General features: G+C 43.7%; 1 protein-coding gene across 1 annotated transcript in view; it reads right to left on the reverse strand.

The window, feature by feature from the left end:
- LOC130879898 (deleted in malignant brain tumors 1 protein-like) overlaps nt 1-20139 on the reverse strand; it is a 112237-nt gene that overhangs the window by 66205 nt on the left and 25893 nt on the right. The window contains exons 5-14 of the mRNA XM_057778724.1: nt 18682-18747; nt 15259-15318; nt 12759-13076; nt 10622-10660; nt 8896-9043; nt 6744-6934; nt 5735-5764; nt 2252-2293; nt 1092-1409; nt 67-96 (exon numbers count right to left, since the gene is read on the reverse strand). Coding sequence (XP_057634707.1) covers nt 67-96; nt 1092-1409; nt 2252-2293; nt 5735-5764; nt 6744-6934; nt 8896-9043; nt 10622-10660; nt 12759-13076; nt 15259-15318; nt 18682-18747 — 1242 coding nt within the window. The remainder of the gene's footprint in view (nt 1-66; nt 97-1091; nt 1410-2251; nt 2294-5734; nt 5765-6743; nt 6935-8895; nt 9044-10621; nt 10661-12758; nt 13077-15258; nt 15319-18681; nt 18748-20139) is intronic.

The following is a 20139-nucleotide window of genomic DNA, read 5'->3' on the forward strand; positions in this document are numbered from 1 at the left end:
CAAACAGCACAGGATAAAGTCAAGGGCAGCCGATGTTTAACTGTCCCCATTAAAGGCACCACTGACCTGGAACATCCAACAGAGGTTTTTCAGCATCTGTATGTAAGAAAAACAAATAGGTCAACATTTGGGAGAAACTCCAGGCTTCCATAACAGAAGAGGAAGCTTAAACAGACTGTCATACAAATTTATTACTATATTGCCCATTGCTTTAAAGAACATGGTACCAGGAAAACCAAATTGATCAATAGATCTGCAAAAAAAAAAAAAGCTTCTCTCTGGAGTATTAGTTTGTTAAAGCATTTCAAGAAGATGACAGATGTGAAAGACTGAGCTCTGAAGAGTATCTGCTTCTAGGAGTGAGTATTCACTGGTATAACATAGACATTAGTACGATATACTATTCCCACATGGGCAGCTCTGTGAACTGCATCCCCATTCTGATGACAGCGACTAATTCTTTCAAGTCACCTCTGGGATTGCCGCTGTTTGCTTAAAGGCAGCACGTCATCAGACAGGGCTATCAGTAGACATTCCAGAGGGAACCTATTTACTCATAATTACGTATTGGTACATGTGTAAATCAGGGCATTTAAAAAATACCACAAGCAATTAAAATTAGTCAAACACACACACACACATGCACGCACACATACATAAACACTTGCCCACACACGCACATGAGCATACATACACGGACATGCACACACACATGTACACACTTAACGTACACATGTGTGTGCACACACACACATAGAGAATTTCCAACTAAGGAGAATGATGGTAGTAAGCCAGAGCTTTGTCAAAAACATCTTTGCTGCCAGAAAGCAGTCAGTTCCCTAGTTCCCTAAGTGAACAGAACGGAGCTCTGAAAATTTAGACATTGCACAGATGCAGTCTGGAAGTTCAGTGCGACTCTGAGAGTCAGCCTCCTGCTGCCCTGGCCTCCCGGCAGCTGGCTGCCTCCTTTAATAAACACTTTATTTCAACTCCCAAGCCCTTCCTGTATTCAGACACGGTCTCTGCATGTTTCAGCAAAGCACACACTGCTCACAATTACTACCCGAGAAGAAAATACCATGAGAGCATACCTGAGCAGATGACACCAGCATCCTCATGGTGGCCACAGTTGTGGTCTCTCCAGTCCGAATGGGCACACTGGCCCAGGAAGTGCTCCACCCCAGCACACTGAAAGTTGTCTAGGAAGATATCTCCTGAACCAGGGCCAAAGTAGGCCTTGCCAAGGGCAGACACACCCTTTCCGCACCCCAGCTGTCTGCAGATGACCTCAGCTTCATTCAGGTCCCACAGGTCATCACACACAGTGCCCCAGACTCCCTGGTAGAGGATCTCCACACGCCCTGAGCACCGATTGGAGCCACCCACCAGCCGCAGCTCTGGCCAGTCCCCTGCAGACAGAGACCTGGTAACTGCTGTCATCTGGGAGGATGACACCTTTCATGAGATGGTTGAGCTACCCTCTCCTATACACTATTAGATAAAGAAAACCTACTAGAGCCAACCCTAGTTGGCATGCGATAAACACAAAGACTGTCAATAGCATCTGGCTCAGACAAAATCCACTAATTGCTGTCTGCTATGTGAGAAGCATGCACCAAACTGTTTGGGCTAAATACAGAAAAATATGAGACTTGGGCAAAACTTGGTAATTTTTGTGAGATGCTTTCAAGAGTCGCTTTTATGATAGCTCAAGGTTATGCAGCAGGGTGTTGGCATGCCAACCTTTTCTGTGAAGGAACTGAATATAAAAAATTCAAATATTCAAGACCACCCCGACCCCCGCACCCTACTTCAGAAGTGCCCTTTTTCTCTGTTGTTCTAGTTCATGGCCTATGGGATGGCTCTGAGCTTCTGCCTATTTTAGAAAAGTCAATCAGTGGATTATATGGGAGGTAAGCTGAACTGTACCTGGGTCAGGCTTGGGAAGAAGTGAGAGACTCCCACTGGAAGTATTGGTAGGCTGTGCAGGATTTGAGAGTTCTGAAGGGCACAAAAGCAAAACCAAACAACAATAACAACAACAAAACAACCTGCTGTTTCAGAATGTGAGAATCAGAATAGTCTAGGGGCTTGGAGTGGGCTTGCATCCTAGGGTCACGTCAATTGGTCCATTTGCAAACACATGAACTGTGTGTAGCTCAGTGTAGTACCCATGTATGAAGCAGGTACAAACATGGATGCTGAGACAAAAGGACATTTGGTACTCAAATGGGCACATTCTGGGACTTACTTGGTCTCTCCGTTACCATCTTGGAAGCTGCCGTGGGGATGGCTGTGAAGACAAGATGAGATCTTGAAGGGAGGATTTAGGAAGCCAAAGGCAGATCCTCAGATCAGTCTTCATTAAATACCCAGATCCACAATGATTCTTTCACATTGTCACTTATGTAATAAGGAATGTCCTAAGTCAGATCCTCTATTCACAGGGATCTTATGTTGTTCAGAAATAAGGAAGCCAACTGACAATGGCATACCCCTCTGCCTCCTCACCAAAAATATGACTGCATAATTTGTGCTAAAATGCAGACATCCATAGACCATGTCTTTCTGGGAGGAACCCCCACCTTTACTTTCTTCTTGTGATGGTTAGTCTTAATTTCAACTTAATTTTCCTTATGAAGATATTTCCACCTTCTCTGCTTTATTTCTAAATATTTTATTTTTCAGAAGCTATTATGAATGGGAGTATTTCCATGATCTCTCTGTCATTATGTTTGTTATTGGTATGTAGAAAGTATATATCTGGTTTCCATAAGTTGATTTTGTATGTGTCACTTCACTAAAATTCTTGATCACTTCTAGAAGTTTTTTCTGTTGGCATGTTTGGGATGTCATGTTTGATGTCATCTGTAAATAGGGACAACAGACCTCTTTTTTCCCATTTGTATCACTATAATTCCCTTTTCTTGTCTTATTTCTTGAGCTAGTGCTTCAAGAAATGGGGGATAGTGGACACCCCTTTCTCATTCCAGATTTTAATGGAATTGCTTTAAGATTTTCTCCACTTAAGATGATTTGGCTGTGAGTTTGTCATCTATAGTCTTTATTATGACGAGGTAGGCTCCTTTCAGTCTTACTGCCTCTGGGACTTTTATCACAAGGGCATGCTAAATTGTGTCAAATGTCTTTCCTGCATCTATTGAGAGAAGGTCATGGAAATGTTGTTTCTAAGTCCATTTATATGATTACATTTACAACTGATTTACATGTCCTGAACCATCCTGTACCTCTCGAGCAAAACCAACTTTATCATGGTGGATGACTCTTCAGACATGTGCCCTATTTGGTTTGCTAGTATTTAATTGAGGATCTTTACATCTATATTCACTGGGGATTCTGGCCTGTAGTTTTCTTTTTTGCTATGCTCTTTCCTGGTTTTGTTATTAGAGTAACACTAATGTTGTGGAATATTATTTTAAAGTGTGTTACATTTGTTTATGCTGTGGAACATTTGTTTAATTATGCAAGGATGTGTTGCATTCTTTTATGTTACATTTGTTTAACTCTGCGAAGTTGTGTTACTTTGCCTGTCAAAAAAAACCTGATTGGTCTAATAAAAAGCTGAACAGCCAATAGGTAGGCAGAAGAAAGGATGGGCGGGGATGTCAGGCAGAGAGAATAAAAAAGGGAAGAAATTAGGGAGAAAAGATCAAAGAGCAGGACAAAGAGGACTCCAGGGGCCGGCCAGCCGCACAACCGCACAGCAAGCCACACAACCACACAGCCAGCCACACAACCACACAGCCAACCAACCACACAACCACAGCAAGCCCTGGAGTATGAAGTAACGAAAGGTTTACAGAAATTGAGAAAGGTAAAAGCACAGAGGCAGAAAAGGTAGATGGGATAATTTAAGAAAAGTGGGCTAGAAACAAGCCAGGCTAAGGCTGGGAATTTATAAGTAATAATTCTCCGTGTATGTATTTATTAGGGAGCTAAGTGGCATCCCCCCAAAGAGCTAAAAGAACAACCACCACACTGACTTCATAGAAGGACTTCTGGGGGTGATCCTTCTGTTTCTAGTTTACTGAATAATATAGATCTTCTTACACAATTTTGTAGAATCTCTCTGGGAATCTGGGAACTTTTTTGAGGCCTTTTTTTTTATTATTTATTACTGTTCCAATTTCCTTATTTCTTATGGGCCTTTGCAGGTTAGTGATCTCTTCTTGATTTAACTTTAGTGATTTGGAAGAATATAGAAATTTGTTCCTTCCTTTTGTTTTCTTTTTAATTTATTTTTCCATTCAAAAAATTTATACTTCCTCCCTTCTTTCCATTCCCCTCCTGCTCCCTCACTCCCCCTCCTCCCTCCCCCTCCCTCCTTAAGAGAGGGCAGGGAACCCTGCCCTGTGGAAAGTCCACCCCCCCCCCACATCCAGTCTTAAGAATCTTTGCATGTTCCTTCCTTCTATAAATTTATCTTAATGGAGTTTTCATCTAAGGTTTTTTATCTTAGTAGATTTTTACAAAGTATTCTCTTATTCTGAGTTTCATTGACGTATGCCATAATGGTTCCGTGTTCATTTCTGATTCTATTAATTTGGATAAACTCCTTTCTTTGGGTTAGCTGAGTCAAGGGTCTGTTGTTAGTTGAGTCTGGCTCTTAAAGACCCAGTTCTTAGATTCACTGCTTCTTTGTTTTGTTTTCTTTGTTTCTAATTTTATCAATTCCTGCTCTGGATTTTTATCATTTCCAGGAGACTAACTTCTGGGAGTATCTGTGAGGTCATTCCCATAGAGCTTTACCTCGACTGGGAAGATACCCTCTAGATGTAGGCCTTTTATAGGGCGTGGTCCAAGACTGAATGAAAAGGGGTCCGTGTGCCGATCTCCTGTAGCCACATCTCTCTGCTTCCTGATTGCAGATGCAGTGTGAGCCCCAGTTGCTACAGCTAGAGCCACTCTCTCTGTCACGCCTTCCCAGCCATGATGGACTGTATGTACCTCGAACTGTGAGACAAAATGGACCTTCCTTCCTTAAGTGGCTTTTGTCACGGATCGTATCACACCAACAAGGAAAGTAACTAATGTGTTTTTTGCTGTGTTAACTTCTAGATGTGGAGTATCTAATTAAGTATATCTTATTATCTTTGTCTAAAAGCAAGGAATTGCCGGGCGGTGGTGGCGCACGCCTTTAATCCCAGCACTTGGGAGGCAAAGGCAGGCGGATCTCTGTGAGTTCGAGACCAGCCTGGTCTACAAGAGCTAGTTCCAGGACAGGCTCCAAAGTCCAGAGAAACCCTGCCTCAAAAAAACCAATAAATAAATAAATAAATAAATAAATAAATAAATAAATAAATAAAAGCAAGGAATTAGAAAATCAAATAGATGATTACCAGTGTAAAGTGACCTGATGGTTGATTACATGTAACATAGTGTGACCAGGCTTTAGATTTATGCAGAAAGCCTGCAGACAGAATCTCTCTGTCGTGGTGCACTTGTTCTAGGAATTAGGAAATAGGAGCCTTAGAGCCAAGGCTGACAGTAAAAACATCAGGAACGCTGGACATGGTGGTGTGCTCAGGAGACAGAGGCAGGTGGATCTCTGTGAGCTTGAGGCCAGCCTGGTCTACTAAGTGAGTTCCAGGGCAGCCAGGGATACATAGTAAGACTCTGTCTTAGAAGAAAAAAAAAAGTGTCAGGGGTAGTGGCAGAGGAAGAAACATGAGCTAAAGATGATGATGAAGTAATTACAAGAAAATTGACTCACTGATCAAATATGGCATCTTCGATGTCATCTCTGCAAAAGCAAGAAAGCTACGGTCAACAGTTGTTTGATGCCAGTTATGGAGATTTATGATACCCGTTCTTTGATATCATCTCCTATGTCATACTGTATGTGTCTCCAATATGCTCAGTGTATTAGCCTGACACATACTAAAGATCCTGGAGGTGTTCTTAGCATCATCTTAGACAAAACAGTTAGGAGACCTGCCTGGTATTTCTAGGTGGAGAGTAGTGCAGAACCCCAGGTAATCAATTACTGAACCTCTGAGGCCTCAGTTTCCCCCTGTGCAAAAAGGGATGATCCACACGTTTGTGTAGGCATAACACATGCAAGGAGCTTAAAATGCTTGCGAATGAATAATCAGTAATCATCAGCTCACAATTGTTTTGAGTGATCTTGTTAACTTGTGTGCACTGTGCTTTAACAGAGACCCTCAGCTTAGCTTCTGCCTTCCCAGCATGCACTGCACCCCATTTCCAGCACTGATCTCAGTTCTCAAGTCCTCTTGCTGTTTCTCTCTGAAGGGGCTATGCAATGTCACAGGCAAATCCAAAATTGATCTCCCCTGATGTTCTCCTTGGCATTTGCAGCCTATAGCATTCCTGTCTTTTCCAATGCCCCTTTTGGATATGTATCTATGTGTCCATGTAGCACATTCTAGTACACACATTATTTTATTGACCTTGAATTAGTATATTCAAGTTACCTTCTGATTGTGTCTAGTATATTAATCTTGAATTCCTTATAGGTTGTGTACGAGTCTGTTAGATGACCTAGAGGGAACATATTCCCTTCCTCTGTACAATTGAAAACACCCATCCAGGATGACAATCAAAGTAATATCAGAAACGACTTCTTTGGGACTCTGTTCGTGTTGTGTGAAGCTTCACAACAGATTTACCATCAGTCAAATGGCTTGTTCAAGGTCACAGAGCCAATGATAGCACGTCGGCAGAAAACTCAGAGCTGTGACTCCATGCCATCTGCTTACCTTTGGTTTCAAAATAATAATAAGCCATGAAATTTTTCCCGATGTTGTTCATGCCTCGGAAGTACACAAGCGTCATCGAGCTGGAGTGGGAGGCGAAGGCCATATGGAACCCGCTGCAGGGTTTCCCCAGGGACTCCGTGGAAGATGGAGGGCCATCCAGGATTTCAAAATACTCGTTGGTGCAGTCAAGGCTGGGGAAGCAAATATCATGAATGCCTCTTAATCTCCTCATCAGAAAGCGGGGAGATACTGTGTGAGCCCTGCTTTATTATCGGGGTGAGAATGCTAGGGACAAGCTCAAACCCTGTCTGTCCTGTAGACACAGTACAATCTTTTTATCCTGTATTTTTCCTTTAATAAATACTATCTGAAAGAAATGGGATTATTAGCTGATAGATAAAAAAAAAATATTGACTCTAGTGGACCCCCAGTTGAGGATTGGGAGCTGCTGTGACCACAGGGGACTTCACAGTCTTATTCACTCGCTCATTAAGGTCATTTCACTATGGGATGCTTGAGAGGAAGGGTCTAAAATGAGAGATTTTAGGGTTTGGTTGTTCATGGGGCTGGTAACAGAATATAACTCCAGGTTCAAATCCAGTCCAGTGCCTAAAAGCTAAGTTTTGACAGCCAGCCTGTCTAGAGGGACATGGGCTACAGATCTGCCCCCATTGGCTTTGTGGAAGCTGTCTGGCTTTGTCAGCTGCTGTCTTTCTCTGTGAACTTCTGTGTGGCTGTCACCAGTGCTAGAAGCAGACCGTGTCTACATCATCAGTCCACAGCCATCTATTCCAAACCATCTTTAACTTAAGCACAATTCAAGAATCCTAAATGATTTGATGTTTCCCTGGGGTTCATTTAAATATCATGTTAATCCGCGAATGACTTCATGTTTATGTATTTACAATATTAAAACTGAAATTTCCTCAGATGCTCTATCCTTCCCCAGAGAGCCGTGCATGTGTGTGAGTCCCTCTCTCTCTCTCCTAGCCATAGCCTGGATAGTGAATTTCTTTTCAATTAAAAAATACATAGAAGTATGAATATGATCAAAATGTATTGTTACATGTATGAATTCTCAAAAAGTATATGAAATATTACACAAAAAGTAAATATTTATGTCTTGGAAAACTTCATAAACACAGAGAAAGCAATCATATTTCTTTATATATATAATGAAAGTGTGAAAAACAATATAATTCATAACCATTTCAACAGCAGCAAAACAAAAGCAATATGTACAAGCATGTATACAAAGAGGTTGTATAAAATCTCACATGCTACCTAGGGTAACCTGAAGCCAGGTCACATGTGTTGCTGGTGGGAAGATGAACTGACAGTCATTCTGGGAAAGTCTCTCCATACTAAGAAGCTAACTATGTACTTCCCATGCAATGTAGTGATCACATTCTTGGGCATTCGTCCCTGACAAATGAACTTACATTGATGTAAAAATCTTCCCTGAATGTTCCAAGAAGTGTTATTTGCAATCTTTGAAGACTGATAACAAGCTATGTTTCTCAGAGGAGAAAGGATTGACCAACACTGGCTCAGTCATATTAACAAAACCCTTTCCACAGTGAAGGGCATCAGCCCCTAAGTACTATGGCAACCTGAATGGATCTTAGGGGCACTGTGCTGAGTGAAAAAAGTCAAACCTCTACCAAACTATAAGCAATATGACTCCTCCACAGAATATCCTTGAAAGGACAACATGTAGAGCTGAAAACATAACAGTTAAGGGACAGAGATGGGGTAATCTGGGAAAATAAAAGGTGAGTGGGTAGTTCCTTCGTGTAATGTGCCTGGAATGGAGCCGTGATTTTGTGCAGGCATTCAGAGGACTGAACTGTGTGGAGCATTTCAGCTCCATCCTCACACAAGTAACTGCATGGAAAAATTTGGGGAACTAAGTATGGGTTTTGGTCCAGTTGACATTAACACCAATATCAATTTGCTCGTTTTGATAATGTTCTTCCACTGGGAGGTGCCTCAGAGGGGTACACAGGAATTACTTTTGCAGTCTCCTCTGTGTTCATAATTATTTCAAAATAAAAAGCTCAAAATGCATAAAGGACTCTTTGAATATGAAAATCATCATAGGGATGAACTGTTAGAAGAGTACTATACTTACTCCGCATGTATCACTTACTCAAGAGATGGGAACGCCAGCCTTATACGTTCAGAGGGATTGGCCCTGATTTCCCATACACAGGTTATGTTGTCATGCATTTCACTCATTGGGGGGTTCTTGATTTTTCCAGGTGCTTTGGTAATAACACCACCACAATGAGACCTGTCTAAAAGAAAAAGAAGCATGACAGCAAAACTGTACAAGACCACACCAGTCAACATGCAACACAGACGGAAGAAAGATTCACAAGGCCCCACCCCTAGATGAAGGGCAGCAGGCAGTCAAGGCCTCCTGAGGGAGCATCAGGTTTTTTTTTACTGATTAAGCCCCTGATAGGTTGCTCTTCTCAACTGATCAGCCCTAAACCCTTGCACAGATGGCAACACTAACTGGACCCAGATAGGTAGATATATAGATCTACAGGTGGATAGAAAGATGATAGATAGATAGATAGATAGATAGATAGATAGATAGATAGATGATAGATAGATAGATAGATAGATAGATAGATAGATAGATAGATAGATAGATGGCAAGGGAAGAGTTAGAAGGATGAGGGTGGGGTGGATACAAGGCAACTTTTCTGTACTCATTGTATGAAATTCTAAGAAAGGAACCTTTTGCAATCATTGTTCAGTTTACTAATTTTATAATCTATACCTTTTCCAAAAAGAGATATTCTGCTCAGCACTTGGTGGGCGTGTCTTGGGATTATTAAAGTTATAAACTGTTCTAAAGTATCTTCCATACTTAAGCTATTGACATCCATGTGTCTGAAGTTTGAGACAATTCTCATCTCTATGGAAACTTTTAGCTCCCTATTGGGAAGACACACATTGATCAGATCTTTCTCTCTCGTTATTCCTTAGCTGTGAGTTCCATTACTTTTGTCAGCCATGTCTGCCAATGCATATCTCATGATCTCACCGAGCCAATGAGCAAAGCACTACTTCAGTTTGTCCAGTTCAGACTGAGCCTATGTGGCATGTCGATGAAAGTGACTGGCCAGCCACTAACTGCCATTTCTTGAAATGATGCTATTAAACATATACTTCTAGTAGAAAAACATGGTCTGAGTCATCTACCCATCTGTTAGTGATAGCGTTTTACATCCACTGTCCGCCCATCTGTGTTTTTCACCTGGTTGTCTGTATGCCTGATCCAACACTTAGTTCAATGGCAGTGTAAACAACTGGCCATCCTGTCAGATTTTCTGGCTGTGTGGTGACTGGCTCTACCTGCCAGGCACTTCAGGCATCGTTATAATTTTAGCTTTGTATCAACAAATGATGCTAAGTCTATGCTATGCCCTCTAGAGGTTCTAGAACCCAGGACAACAGTGAAAACTGGAAAAGAGTGTATGATAAAGAAAGTGTGGCGAAGGGGAGTGCGAGGGGAGGGTAAGGGCAGAGAAGGCAAGGACTCTCTTCACAGCAGGCCCCTTCTGAAGTAATGGCTGTGGGTCCAGACTGTAGCATCATTACATGAATGGCCATATGTCTAACCTTCACCCGTGGTGCTCTGGCTGGAGAACACAAGAATTGCCACCTTTCCTTTGCTTGGAACTCCTTTGAGTGGCTGGAAATAAAATCGTATTCCTAAGTACACTGGCCTTTTCTTTTGTATTCTTCACGTAGAACAATTTCAATGGGGTGACCTAGACTAGGTAGGAGCATTCTGTCACAGTTTCCTTGAATAATCCCTTTAAGACTTGATCATAAGAAAGAGGACATTTAGTTCTTACCTGAAACCATGGTTTCATCCATGACAACGAATGAGGATTCTGCCAGATACAAAAAAAGTACATGTGGACCAGCAACTGGCACAGCACACCTGTCTGTGCATGAGAAGACTGAGGAACTTGTGGCAAACACAGCGCCTCAGGCCCTCCAGGACTGCTGATCCAGTCTCTAGAGGAATGACCTGAGCATTGTAAGGCCATATGGTACAATGCTCAGCAGTTCTAGCTGACAAGATCTCTCTTAGACTTTGGTGTATTACTCTTTTGCCACACATAAAAATATGATCATTGTAAAATTAAGGGTTTAAAATAAAAACCAAAGACATGGAATTCTAGCTCCTAAAGTCTCAGTAACCAAAGGTTCTGGGGGTTGTAAGCCTAGGATGTAGGAATAAGAACACACAGCACTTCGAGGAGCAGAGTGATGACTCTCGTCAAACCCAGGACCCTGAGCTTAATCTCCAGAGTCTGTGTACAAAAAGCTGGGCTTAGTGACACACAATTGCAATCCTAGAGCCAAGAAAGAAGGCACAGTTGGGTCTCTGTGACTCACTGGCCTAACCACTATTCTAGCCTAACCACTGAGCTCTTGTACAATGAGAGTCCTTGTCTCAAACAAATATGTAGATGATAGACAGTGCCTTGAGATTGTCCTCTCCCTCTCTGCCTCCCTCTCCCTCTCTCTCTCTCTCTCTCTCTCTCTCTCTCTCTCTCTCTCTCTCTCACACACACACACACACACACACACACATACACACACACACACAAACACATATGTGCATGTGCACCCACATACACAATAGCACAATCATACACACATTCAGCTTTCCTTTGACTCAGTGTTGCTAAGAGATACTTAGTCTGATATTAAAGATGCAGGGACTCCTCCAGGCTCCCAACATCTCCCCTCTATCAACCCCCAACTCACATCATCCATTGCAGATTATCCTTCTGTATCAAATCGTTCCCACTTGGCAAGATTGACAGCTAGTGGAAGATGTAACTGAAACTTTTCCAGACCTTGGGACACCCAACTTTATTCCTAATTCACTCTCTGGCTGAGACTTATCTAAGAGCATGACAGTAAGAGACCTCAAGGTCTGATGAGAAAGGGGGAGACTGGGCATGGGACACTCCAGGGAGGATGAAGGATCACCAATAGTGATGGAAGCTTTCTGGGGCCAGGCTGTACCAGGAACAAGGCGGAGACATGGAATAGACATGGGAGCTGCCTCACTGGGACAGAATTTATCTCCCTAGCCATTCCCTACTCAAAGGAAGCACCTTGGCCAGATCTCACATTTTAACCATGCCCTACCCATCCATTGGTCTCTGTCTCTATCCACCTCATAACTGACTGAGCAAAGTGTTCTACAGAAGTCTGAGGAATCAATTATCCTGTGTGTAGGATGCAAAGCAGAGGCAGTGAAGGGTAGTGGGGCTGGGCCAGATGACCTTGAAGGCACTGTCTACTCTCCTCTTGGACAATCATGTGGTTACAAGTCTTGTCTCTCTGCTGCTCCACTGCCTCGGAGAATAAGACAAACCCAGTTTCCAGCAGAACCTCTTCCCCAAGCCTCCAGCGAACCACACACATAAACATCATCTCCCCTACCTGGTTGTGTCCCCATTACATAGTCAGCATCTATAAAAGTGAGACATGAAAACAGCCGTGGTGAGACAGTGACCCGCTGGCACGTGTTCAATGGTTATTTTTACATATAAGGTAATAATTAGTTCACCTTCGTTGTGAACATAACTGGATTTGGAACCACCTTGGAGACACCTATGGGCATGCCTACAAGGGTGTTTCCAGAAAGGTTTAGCTGAGGAGGGAAGACTACAATCTTCCAGGTGAGGGGTCTCAGGCTGAATAAAAGGGATAAATGTATAAAGCACTCCCCTGTCTGGTCTGTGACATCAGATGCAATGGGACAAGCTCATTCACACTTCCACCACGATGATAGGTTTTGTCCCCAAACGGTGAGTCAAAACGTACCCTTTCTTTCTTCTTTTCTTTCTTTCTTTTTTTTTTTTTTTTAATATTTTGCTACAGCACAGAGACCCGTAACTAAGATATATGTGAAGGGTGTTTTCTTGGAGAGGCTGAGGCTAGGCTCTAAGGGGCATGTGGCTTTACCTGAACAGATGACACCGGCATCTTCAGTGTGGTCACAGTTGTGGGAGAACCAGCCAATGTGGGAGCATTCCTCCAGGTGATCCTCATGTCCCTTGCAATGCACATTGTCAAGGAGAATCTTCCCAGAACCTTCCCCAAAGTAAGCTTCGCTCAGGGCAGAGATAGCCCAGCCACACCCTAGTTGCCTGCAGATGATGTTTGCTTCTGACAGATCCCAGAGGTCATCACACACAGTCCCCCAGACTCCCTGGTAGAAGAGTTCTACACGGCCTGCACATCTCCCATGGTTGCCTTCCAGCCGCACAGGGAGCCAGCCTCCTGGGGAAGAAAAAGGAGGCAGGGAGTAACAGCTGCCTTCTCAGCCCACTGATGGCTTATTGTCTACCACCTAGTCTCTTTTCTTGCTTTTCTTGCCTGCCCAAAGCAGCCTATGCAATTACCCTACTGTGTCTGCTCCATAGAACCTATGGTCTTTTCCTTATCTACAGCCTGTTTCCAGACAGCTCCACTGTCAAGAGTCATTTGCAGAAACAGCTGTTATTCTCTTTCCTTATTCTCTTTACAATGTGACCCTGAGATGCTCCTAGCTAGAAGCTAGGCTTCTATCCTCCCCTGTTGGCATTGTGCTTGGGGTCTTTGGTTCATCTTAACTTTGAGGGCATGCAGACGTAGCTTACGTCCTGGGCACCCTGGAGCATCATGTGACTAAGCACAGGTGAGCATGCTGGATGGTGAAGGACATGGAGCTGGCCGTTGTATTCACTTCAGTGGCAGCTATATTGCTTCTAGACACACGTAAGGGAGCCAGTGCTAGGATCGGCATCTTCAGGCGACTTTCCAGTGAACCATTTGCATGAAGAAACCAAAGCCGACAGGCAGCAAGTCTGACCTAGCCCAGCAGCACCGCCCAGCTAACTTCCAAACTCATAAGCAATAGTTTAAAAGGGGGAGTTCTTTCATATCTCTGTGTTTTGGGGGTGGTTTACATGGTAATAAGTAACATTTCTTTATCCAGACTCCCTTCTAGAACCTGCTGTGCTTGGAACCTAAGGAAGCGCTGGATCAAGGTCACATATCCTGGAATGGAGACTGCCTGGTCAGGATGGCAAGAGTTGTTCATGTGAACTCTAGAAGAACCAGTGCCCAGCTGACCTGGGTTAGACTCTTTTGGATATTTGGAATAAGAAAGAGAGCCGTGTGGTATAGGGACAGAGACTTCCCATGTGAGTAGCCGTATGTCATACAGAAAGGTAAGTTAAGAGAGAAGTTTCTTAGGGTAATGACTGATAGCCTAGGATGAGGTTATACACCTGTAATCTCAGTGCTTGGGAGGCTGAGGCAGGTGGGGTCTTCCCATGGAGTTTCAGGCCAGTCTGAGCTATAGACTTAGACCTTATCTTAAAAAAAAAAAAAAAAAAAAAGTAAAAATAGAAGTAGTATACCTGGATCATATGGTAATTTTGGTAATTTTGTTTCTTTTTTTTTATTTCTGTCTTTTTTCCTTAAATTTCCAAAGTGATTTCTAAAGTTTCTGTAGTAGTTTACACTCCCACTAACAGTGTGTAAGGGCCCCCATTTGACCACACCCATGCCAGCATGTGTTGTCCTTTGTGTCTCCGATGATGGCCATTCTGACTGGGGTGAGGTGGAATCTTGAAGTAGTTTTAATTGGCATTTTCCTGGTAGCTAAGGGTGTTGCATGCTTTTTGAAGCATTTGCTGACCGCATGCATTCCTTCTTTGGAAAACGCTATGTATCCTGCTACAGTCACTTGCACGTCATGTGCACTGCCACCGAGTTCCCAATAGCTGGCAATGGAGTCAACCTAGATACGCATCGATTGATGGATGCATACTATGTACTCCATGTACATAACTGGCCATGACTCTGCTGTAAGGAAATCCTGAAAATGGCAAGTAAATTGATGGAATGGGGAGATTACACCTAGTGAGGCCACCCTGGCCCCCGAAAGACAAATGTTGTATGTTCTCATTCACACGCAAGGGCTAGCTTCAAATCGTGTGTTTTATGAGTTTATCCTTGAATTCTCATGAAATCAGGAAGTTAGATGGCCAGTTTATGGACTGATGCATTTAGGGAAAGGGAAAATTGATAATAGGTGGAATGAAGAGAGAGAGAGAGAGAGAGAGAGAGAGAGAGAGAGAGAGAGAGAGAGAGAGAGAGAATGCTGAAGCCCTAAAGGTGAAAGGAAGCACTCCCTGAGAAGGTGGCCCTAGACTATCTAAGAAAGCAACCTAAGCGTGAACCTGATCAAGCAAGGAACCTTGACTTCTGCTTCAGGATCCATCCTGCCCTGACTTCCTTCAGTGATAGACCATAACCTGTAACTTGAAATAATCCCCTCCTCCAAAACCGCTTCTGGTCAGAATGTTTTTTATCACCACAACAGAAAAGAAACTAAAATGCCACGCAGCACAAAGGTCTCTCTCCTCTCCCTTCTGAAAGGGACACCCTCGGGAGGAAAAGCAAAACGACCAACCTGATGGTTTATATGGCTTGGGATCTAGTCCTGGAGTGCGGTCTGGTGAACTGTCAGCACCTTGGGAGTAAAGAAAATCAACGTGAAGGTCTACAGCAATGTTTATGTTGTGGTCACAAAAACTTGAAATAGGAGCTCTGCTATGTCCTTCCACCATAACAACCTGCCCCTTACTGCAAGTCCCAAAGCAGGGGAGCTCATTTGCTTCTGAAACTTGGAACCAAAATTAAGCCTTTCTCTCTTAGCTTTTTCTCCCAGTCACTTCATCTCAGAAAGCATTCGACACACCAGCTGTCAGTTAGGCACTGTGTATGCATAGCCATAAGCATGTATCATGAGACAGGGAAGTCAATCACATCATCTGACTTAATGGGGAGACTCATTTTTGATGACGGTGATGATGATGATGGTGATGATGATGATGATGAAGATGATGGTGATGACAACTTTGATGGTGATAGTGATGAAGATGACAATGATGAGGCTGATATTTCTGTTTCTATTTGTTAGGATGAGAAACGATCCTTTGAAATTATATTTGAAGACAGCGATTTTCAAAGTATAGCCCCCAGAGCAGCATTGTCAACATCCTAGACTCGTCAGGTAGGCAAACTGTGGTTTGAATGAGAATGGCCCCAATGCGTTCATATATTTGAATGCTTAGTACCAGGGAATGAAACTTAGAAGAATTGGGAGGTGTGACCTTGTTGGAGCATGTGTGGCCTTGTTGGAGAATGTGTGCCACTGGGGAGTGGGCTTTGAGCTTTCAAAATCCTGTGCCAGACCTAATCTCTGTCTCTCCTCCCCTCTCTTTCCCTCCCCTCCCCTTTCCTTTCCTCCTCTCCCCTCCCCTCTTCTCTTCTCTCTTCTCCTCTCATCTGCTCTCCTCTTCTCGCTCTCTCTGTCTGCTGCCTCTGGATCAGGATATAAAACTCTCAGTTGTTGCTCTAGCACCATGCCTGTCTGCTTCCCACCATGAAGATCATGGACAAACCCTCTAAAACTGTAAGGAGGTCCTCAATCAAATGCTCTCTTTTATTATAAGAGTTGTCTTGGTCATGGAGTCTCTTCGCAGCAATCGAACAGTAACCAAGATACAAATTACACAGTACCCTAGACCTACTGAGAAATGCAAAGAATAGTGTTATTGTTTGTTTTTAATACTCTTTAGCTCTTTGGGGGACCCACCACCCAGTTCCCAGATAAATCACACGGAGTCTTATTCTTTCTTATAAATGCCCAGCCTTAGCTTGGCTAGCTATTCTTAAATTAGCCCATCTACCTTTTGCCTCTGGGCTTTTGTCTTTATCCTATGTACCTCTCTTTACTGCTTACTTCATGCCTTGCTGTGTAGCTGGGTGGCTGACCCCTGGAGTCCTCCTCCTCCTCTCACGCTTAGATTCCCTCTTCCCAGATGTCTCCTCTTATTTACTCTCTCTGCCTGCCAGCCCTGCCTATCCTTTCTCCTGCCTTGCTATTGGCTGTGCAGCCCTTGACTAGACCAGTCAGGTGTTTTAGACAGGCAAAGTAACACAGCTTCACAGGTAAACAAATGCAGCATAAAAGAATGCTAAACATCTTTGCATTATTAAACAAATGTTCCACAGTATAAACAAATGTAACACATCTTCAACTAGTATTCTGCAAGAGGGGAGGACCCAGCAATGTGTGTTATTATAGGCCCTTCATGTGCTTCTGATGTACCAGAAGGCATGTTTGGAAGGCACTGAACTATGATAAAGGGATGGAGTGGGGTTAAGATGGCCTCATGGTATTTGAGTGGTTGAGACACTCTGAAATCATATACACACACACAACTTTTCAACTGTTGTTATCCCTTGACAGACTTTAAAGGTATTGTTTATGATCTAACAATTCTGGAAAACAAAAATTGTCATTTACTCTCAAATAAGCACACGTGGAGTGATGAGCTGGCTCACTGGGTAAAGGCGCTTGCTGCCGAGCCTGAGAAGCTATGCTCAATCCACGGGCTTCACTTGGTGAAGGGAAAGAACTGACTTCTAAAAGTTTTCCTCTGTCCTCCACACACATAGCATGGCATGCATACACACACACACACACACACACACACACACACACACTGTAATAGAAATTCCAAATAAGCAGTTTGAAATCCCTGTTGTTCAAATTCTCAGAAGAGTGTACTTTGAAGGCCAGAGCTATTGCTGACTGTGTGTATGGCTGTAGGTCCATCCCCTGGAGCATGGGGTAGCTTCACAGTTACCACATTGCTGAAGAAAACTGACTCTGCCCCCACACCCTCAACAGTTACCAGATACCAGCAGCTGCTCAGGCAGAGATGGAACTTCACAAGCCCCTCCCACATCCGTGCTGGGATTGTGTCTGGATTGGTGTTATGCAGGTCTTGTGTAAGCATTCAAAGCCGCTGAGCCCATGTGTATAATAACAGTGCCATGTCAAACCAACACTGTTTGCTGTCATCTACCACCTCTGGCTCTTATGATCTTTCCATCCTCTCTTCTACAATGACCAGGGAACCTTGTGGGGAGGAGGCGTGAGAAAGCTGTTCCATTTAGAGCTGGGCACTTCACAGTCTTTTATTCTATGCACACAGACAAGTTGTAGGTCTCTGTATTGTTATCTACTATAAAAGAAAACTTCTCTGGTGAGGATTGGAAGATATGCTAACATATAGATATAAAGGTAAGAACTTAGGGGCCAGTTTATTACTATATAATAATAATAATACTATAGTAGTAATAGTAGTTTTTCCCTAGAGCCTGTGACCTAGACAGTCACATGTGTGTTTATTTATTTATTTACTTACTTACTTATTTTGTCTATTAATGGTACTAGGCATGGGTTCCATCTTATGAGTGGGCTTTAAGTCTAATCAGAAAGGGGTTGGTTAATCCCATGCCCTTTGGGCTACTACTGCACCAATGAGGCATATCTCGCCAGGCCAGTTGTCATTGTAGTGCCCGGGATTCACAGCTAGGGATGACTTTTGATGACTTTTCTCTCCCACTAGCAAGCAGAGCACATTTCAGAACTGGGGAAGCTAGCCAATGGGGATGGATGCTTCACCCTGAGCTGGCTCATTTCTTGGTAAGAATGGAAACCAGTAAGATGAAACATAGGCATTGAACACGTCTAGGTAATGGCACAGGGAGGTTTTGAGGGGATCTGTTTGTGGGGTGTGTGTGTGTGTGTTCTGAAATTTACAGCATTTCCCCAGAAGAGCAAGACCACAAAGGCTGCAGGTGCCAAAGTCCTATGGGGCAGGGGGTGGGGTGGGTGTCAACTATAGCCAGATGTGGAGGATAGTGAATCCTCCCACTGTGGTGTTTTATCCTCCACTTCAGCAATCTGCAGCCACCCTTCCACTCCCACTCGAGTTCCTGACGATCTCCAGCTGTGAATCACAGGATGCTCTCTTACCTTGGAGGCTGAGCCGGGGCACCTGCGCCCTTCGACTAAGGGGCACTGAGTCGACCAGAGGTGGAACTGGAATGATACGGAAATGGGCGTGAGAACTGAAGGTCCTCCTCTAAGACAAACACAGGATGCATCGCAGAAGGGTTCCGCTAGGACCTGACAAGGACCACAGCTTGATCTCACCTTAACCCATCGCCTGGACTCATAAACTGCTTGATTTTTAGTGAAACCCGAGCCAAGGTCAGAAGGCTGACAGAAAGCTACCCAGCAAGACCCTGCAGTCCTAAATACTTCTCTCCTCTTCATCCGGTATAGACTCCAATGACGATCCCTGGTGTTAATAAGGGCAGTCATTGAGAAACTGGAGCGGTGCTAGGAAAGCCACGGTATCCATGAGAACACTGGTTGTCTTCAGTGACCCCAGAGGACATTATATAATCTGGTGACTTGTCTGTTCCATAGTTCATCTAGCTGGTGACGCTACACATGGCAGGACTGATGATGGAGGCACTGCTCTTACCTGACAGGACACTTGGTGACTTCTCACCATCCAGCGATCCTAAAACACACACACAAAACATTTGTCAGAAGCGACTTTTTTTATCCATTTGCTCACTTGTGAAACATTAACAGCACTCTCTAGAGAAGGAATTATACAAATCAGGTTCCTCACATTTTACAAAGTGATTTACTTCTGTGTCCCTTGGTCTAGCAAGATTTGGAGTCAAAACCCGGGGGGCATCAAGAGGAGTCAAACGATTGTCTACTCTGCGTCCATTTGATTTGTTCAACACGTACTTCTTTGGTGTCTAACATGTGACAAGCATTGTGTAGGGACGAAAAGATAACGAGCAGCACAGATGAAGACCCCTCCTTGGGGTCATCCTGCAGATGACTTTGAGCACCACACATTCTCCTTTTGTCCCTTAGCAGTGCGTCTGCCCCCTCCCTTGAGATCAGCCCATCCGTTCTGCAGGCCTAAAAGGCTGGATGTGGCACGTGCTGTGTACCACACCCCAGTTTTGTTGTTTTAATCCATGACTCATTGACCTACCTGATGGTGCAGGTGGGTGGGTCATGTCCTCTTTCCAGTTTGGGGAGTTGGGGGAGTGACTGGAGAAACAGGACAAGGAAACTGACTTGGGGGTGTTTAATAGGGAGGAGAATGAGGAGGACCTTTTGCTGCTTCAAGTTTCATGCAAAATAATTTATTACCTTTCCATTCAAATTTTCTAAAAGGAGCCACACAGCCTTGATGATACCATGCTGGACATGATGTATTGTATTTTCTGTGGTTCAGCGAAATATCCAGAATAGGCAAATAAATGCAGAGAAGCAGAAAGCTGGCGAATGGCAGTGGTTCAGGGAGAAGGGACAGGTGGCTGCAGCTAGTAGCAGGGAATTGTACGTCAGCTGTTTATCTGCCTCAGAGCAGGGCCACGCTGCTAAACCAGGTCACAC

The sequence above is a fragment of the Chionomys nivalis genome, chromosome 8 (assembly GCF_950005125.1).
Source record: "Chionomys nivalis chromosome 8, mChiNiv1.1, whole genome shotgun sequence".
Classification (NCBI taxonomy): Eukaryota; Metazoa; Chordata; class Mammalia; order Rodentia; family Cricetidae; genus Chionomys; species Chionomys nivalis.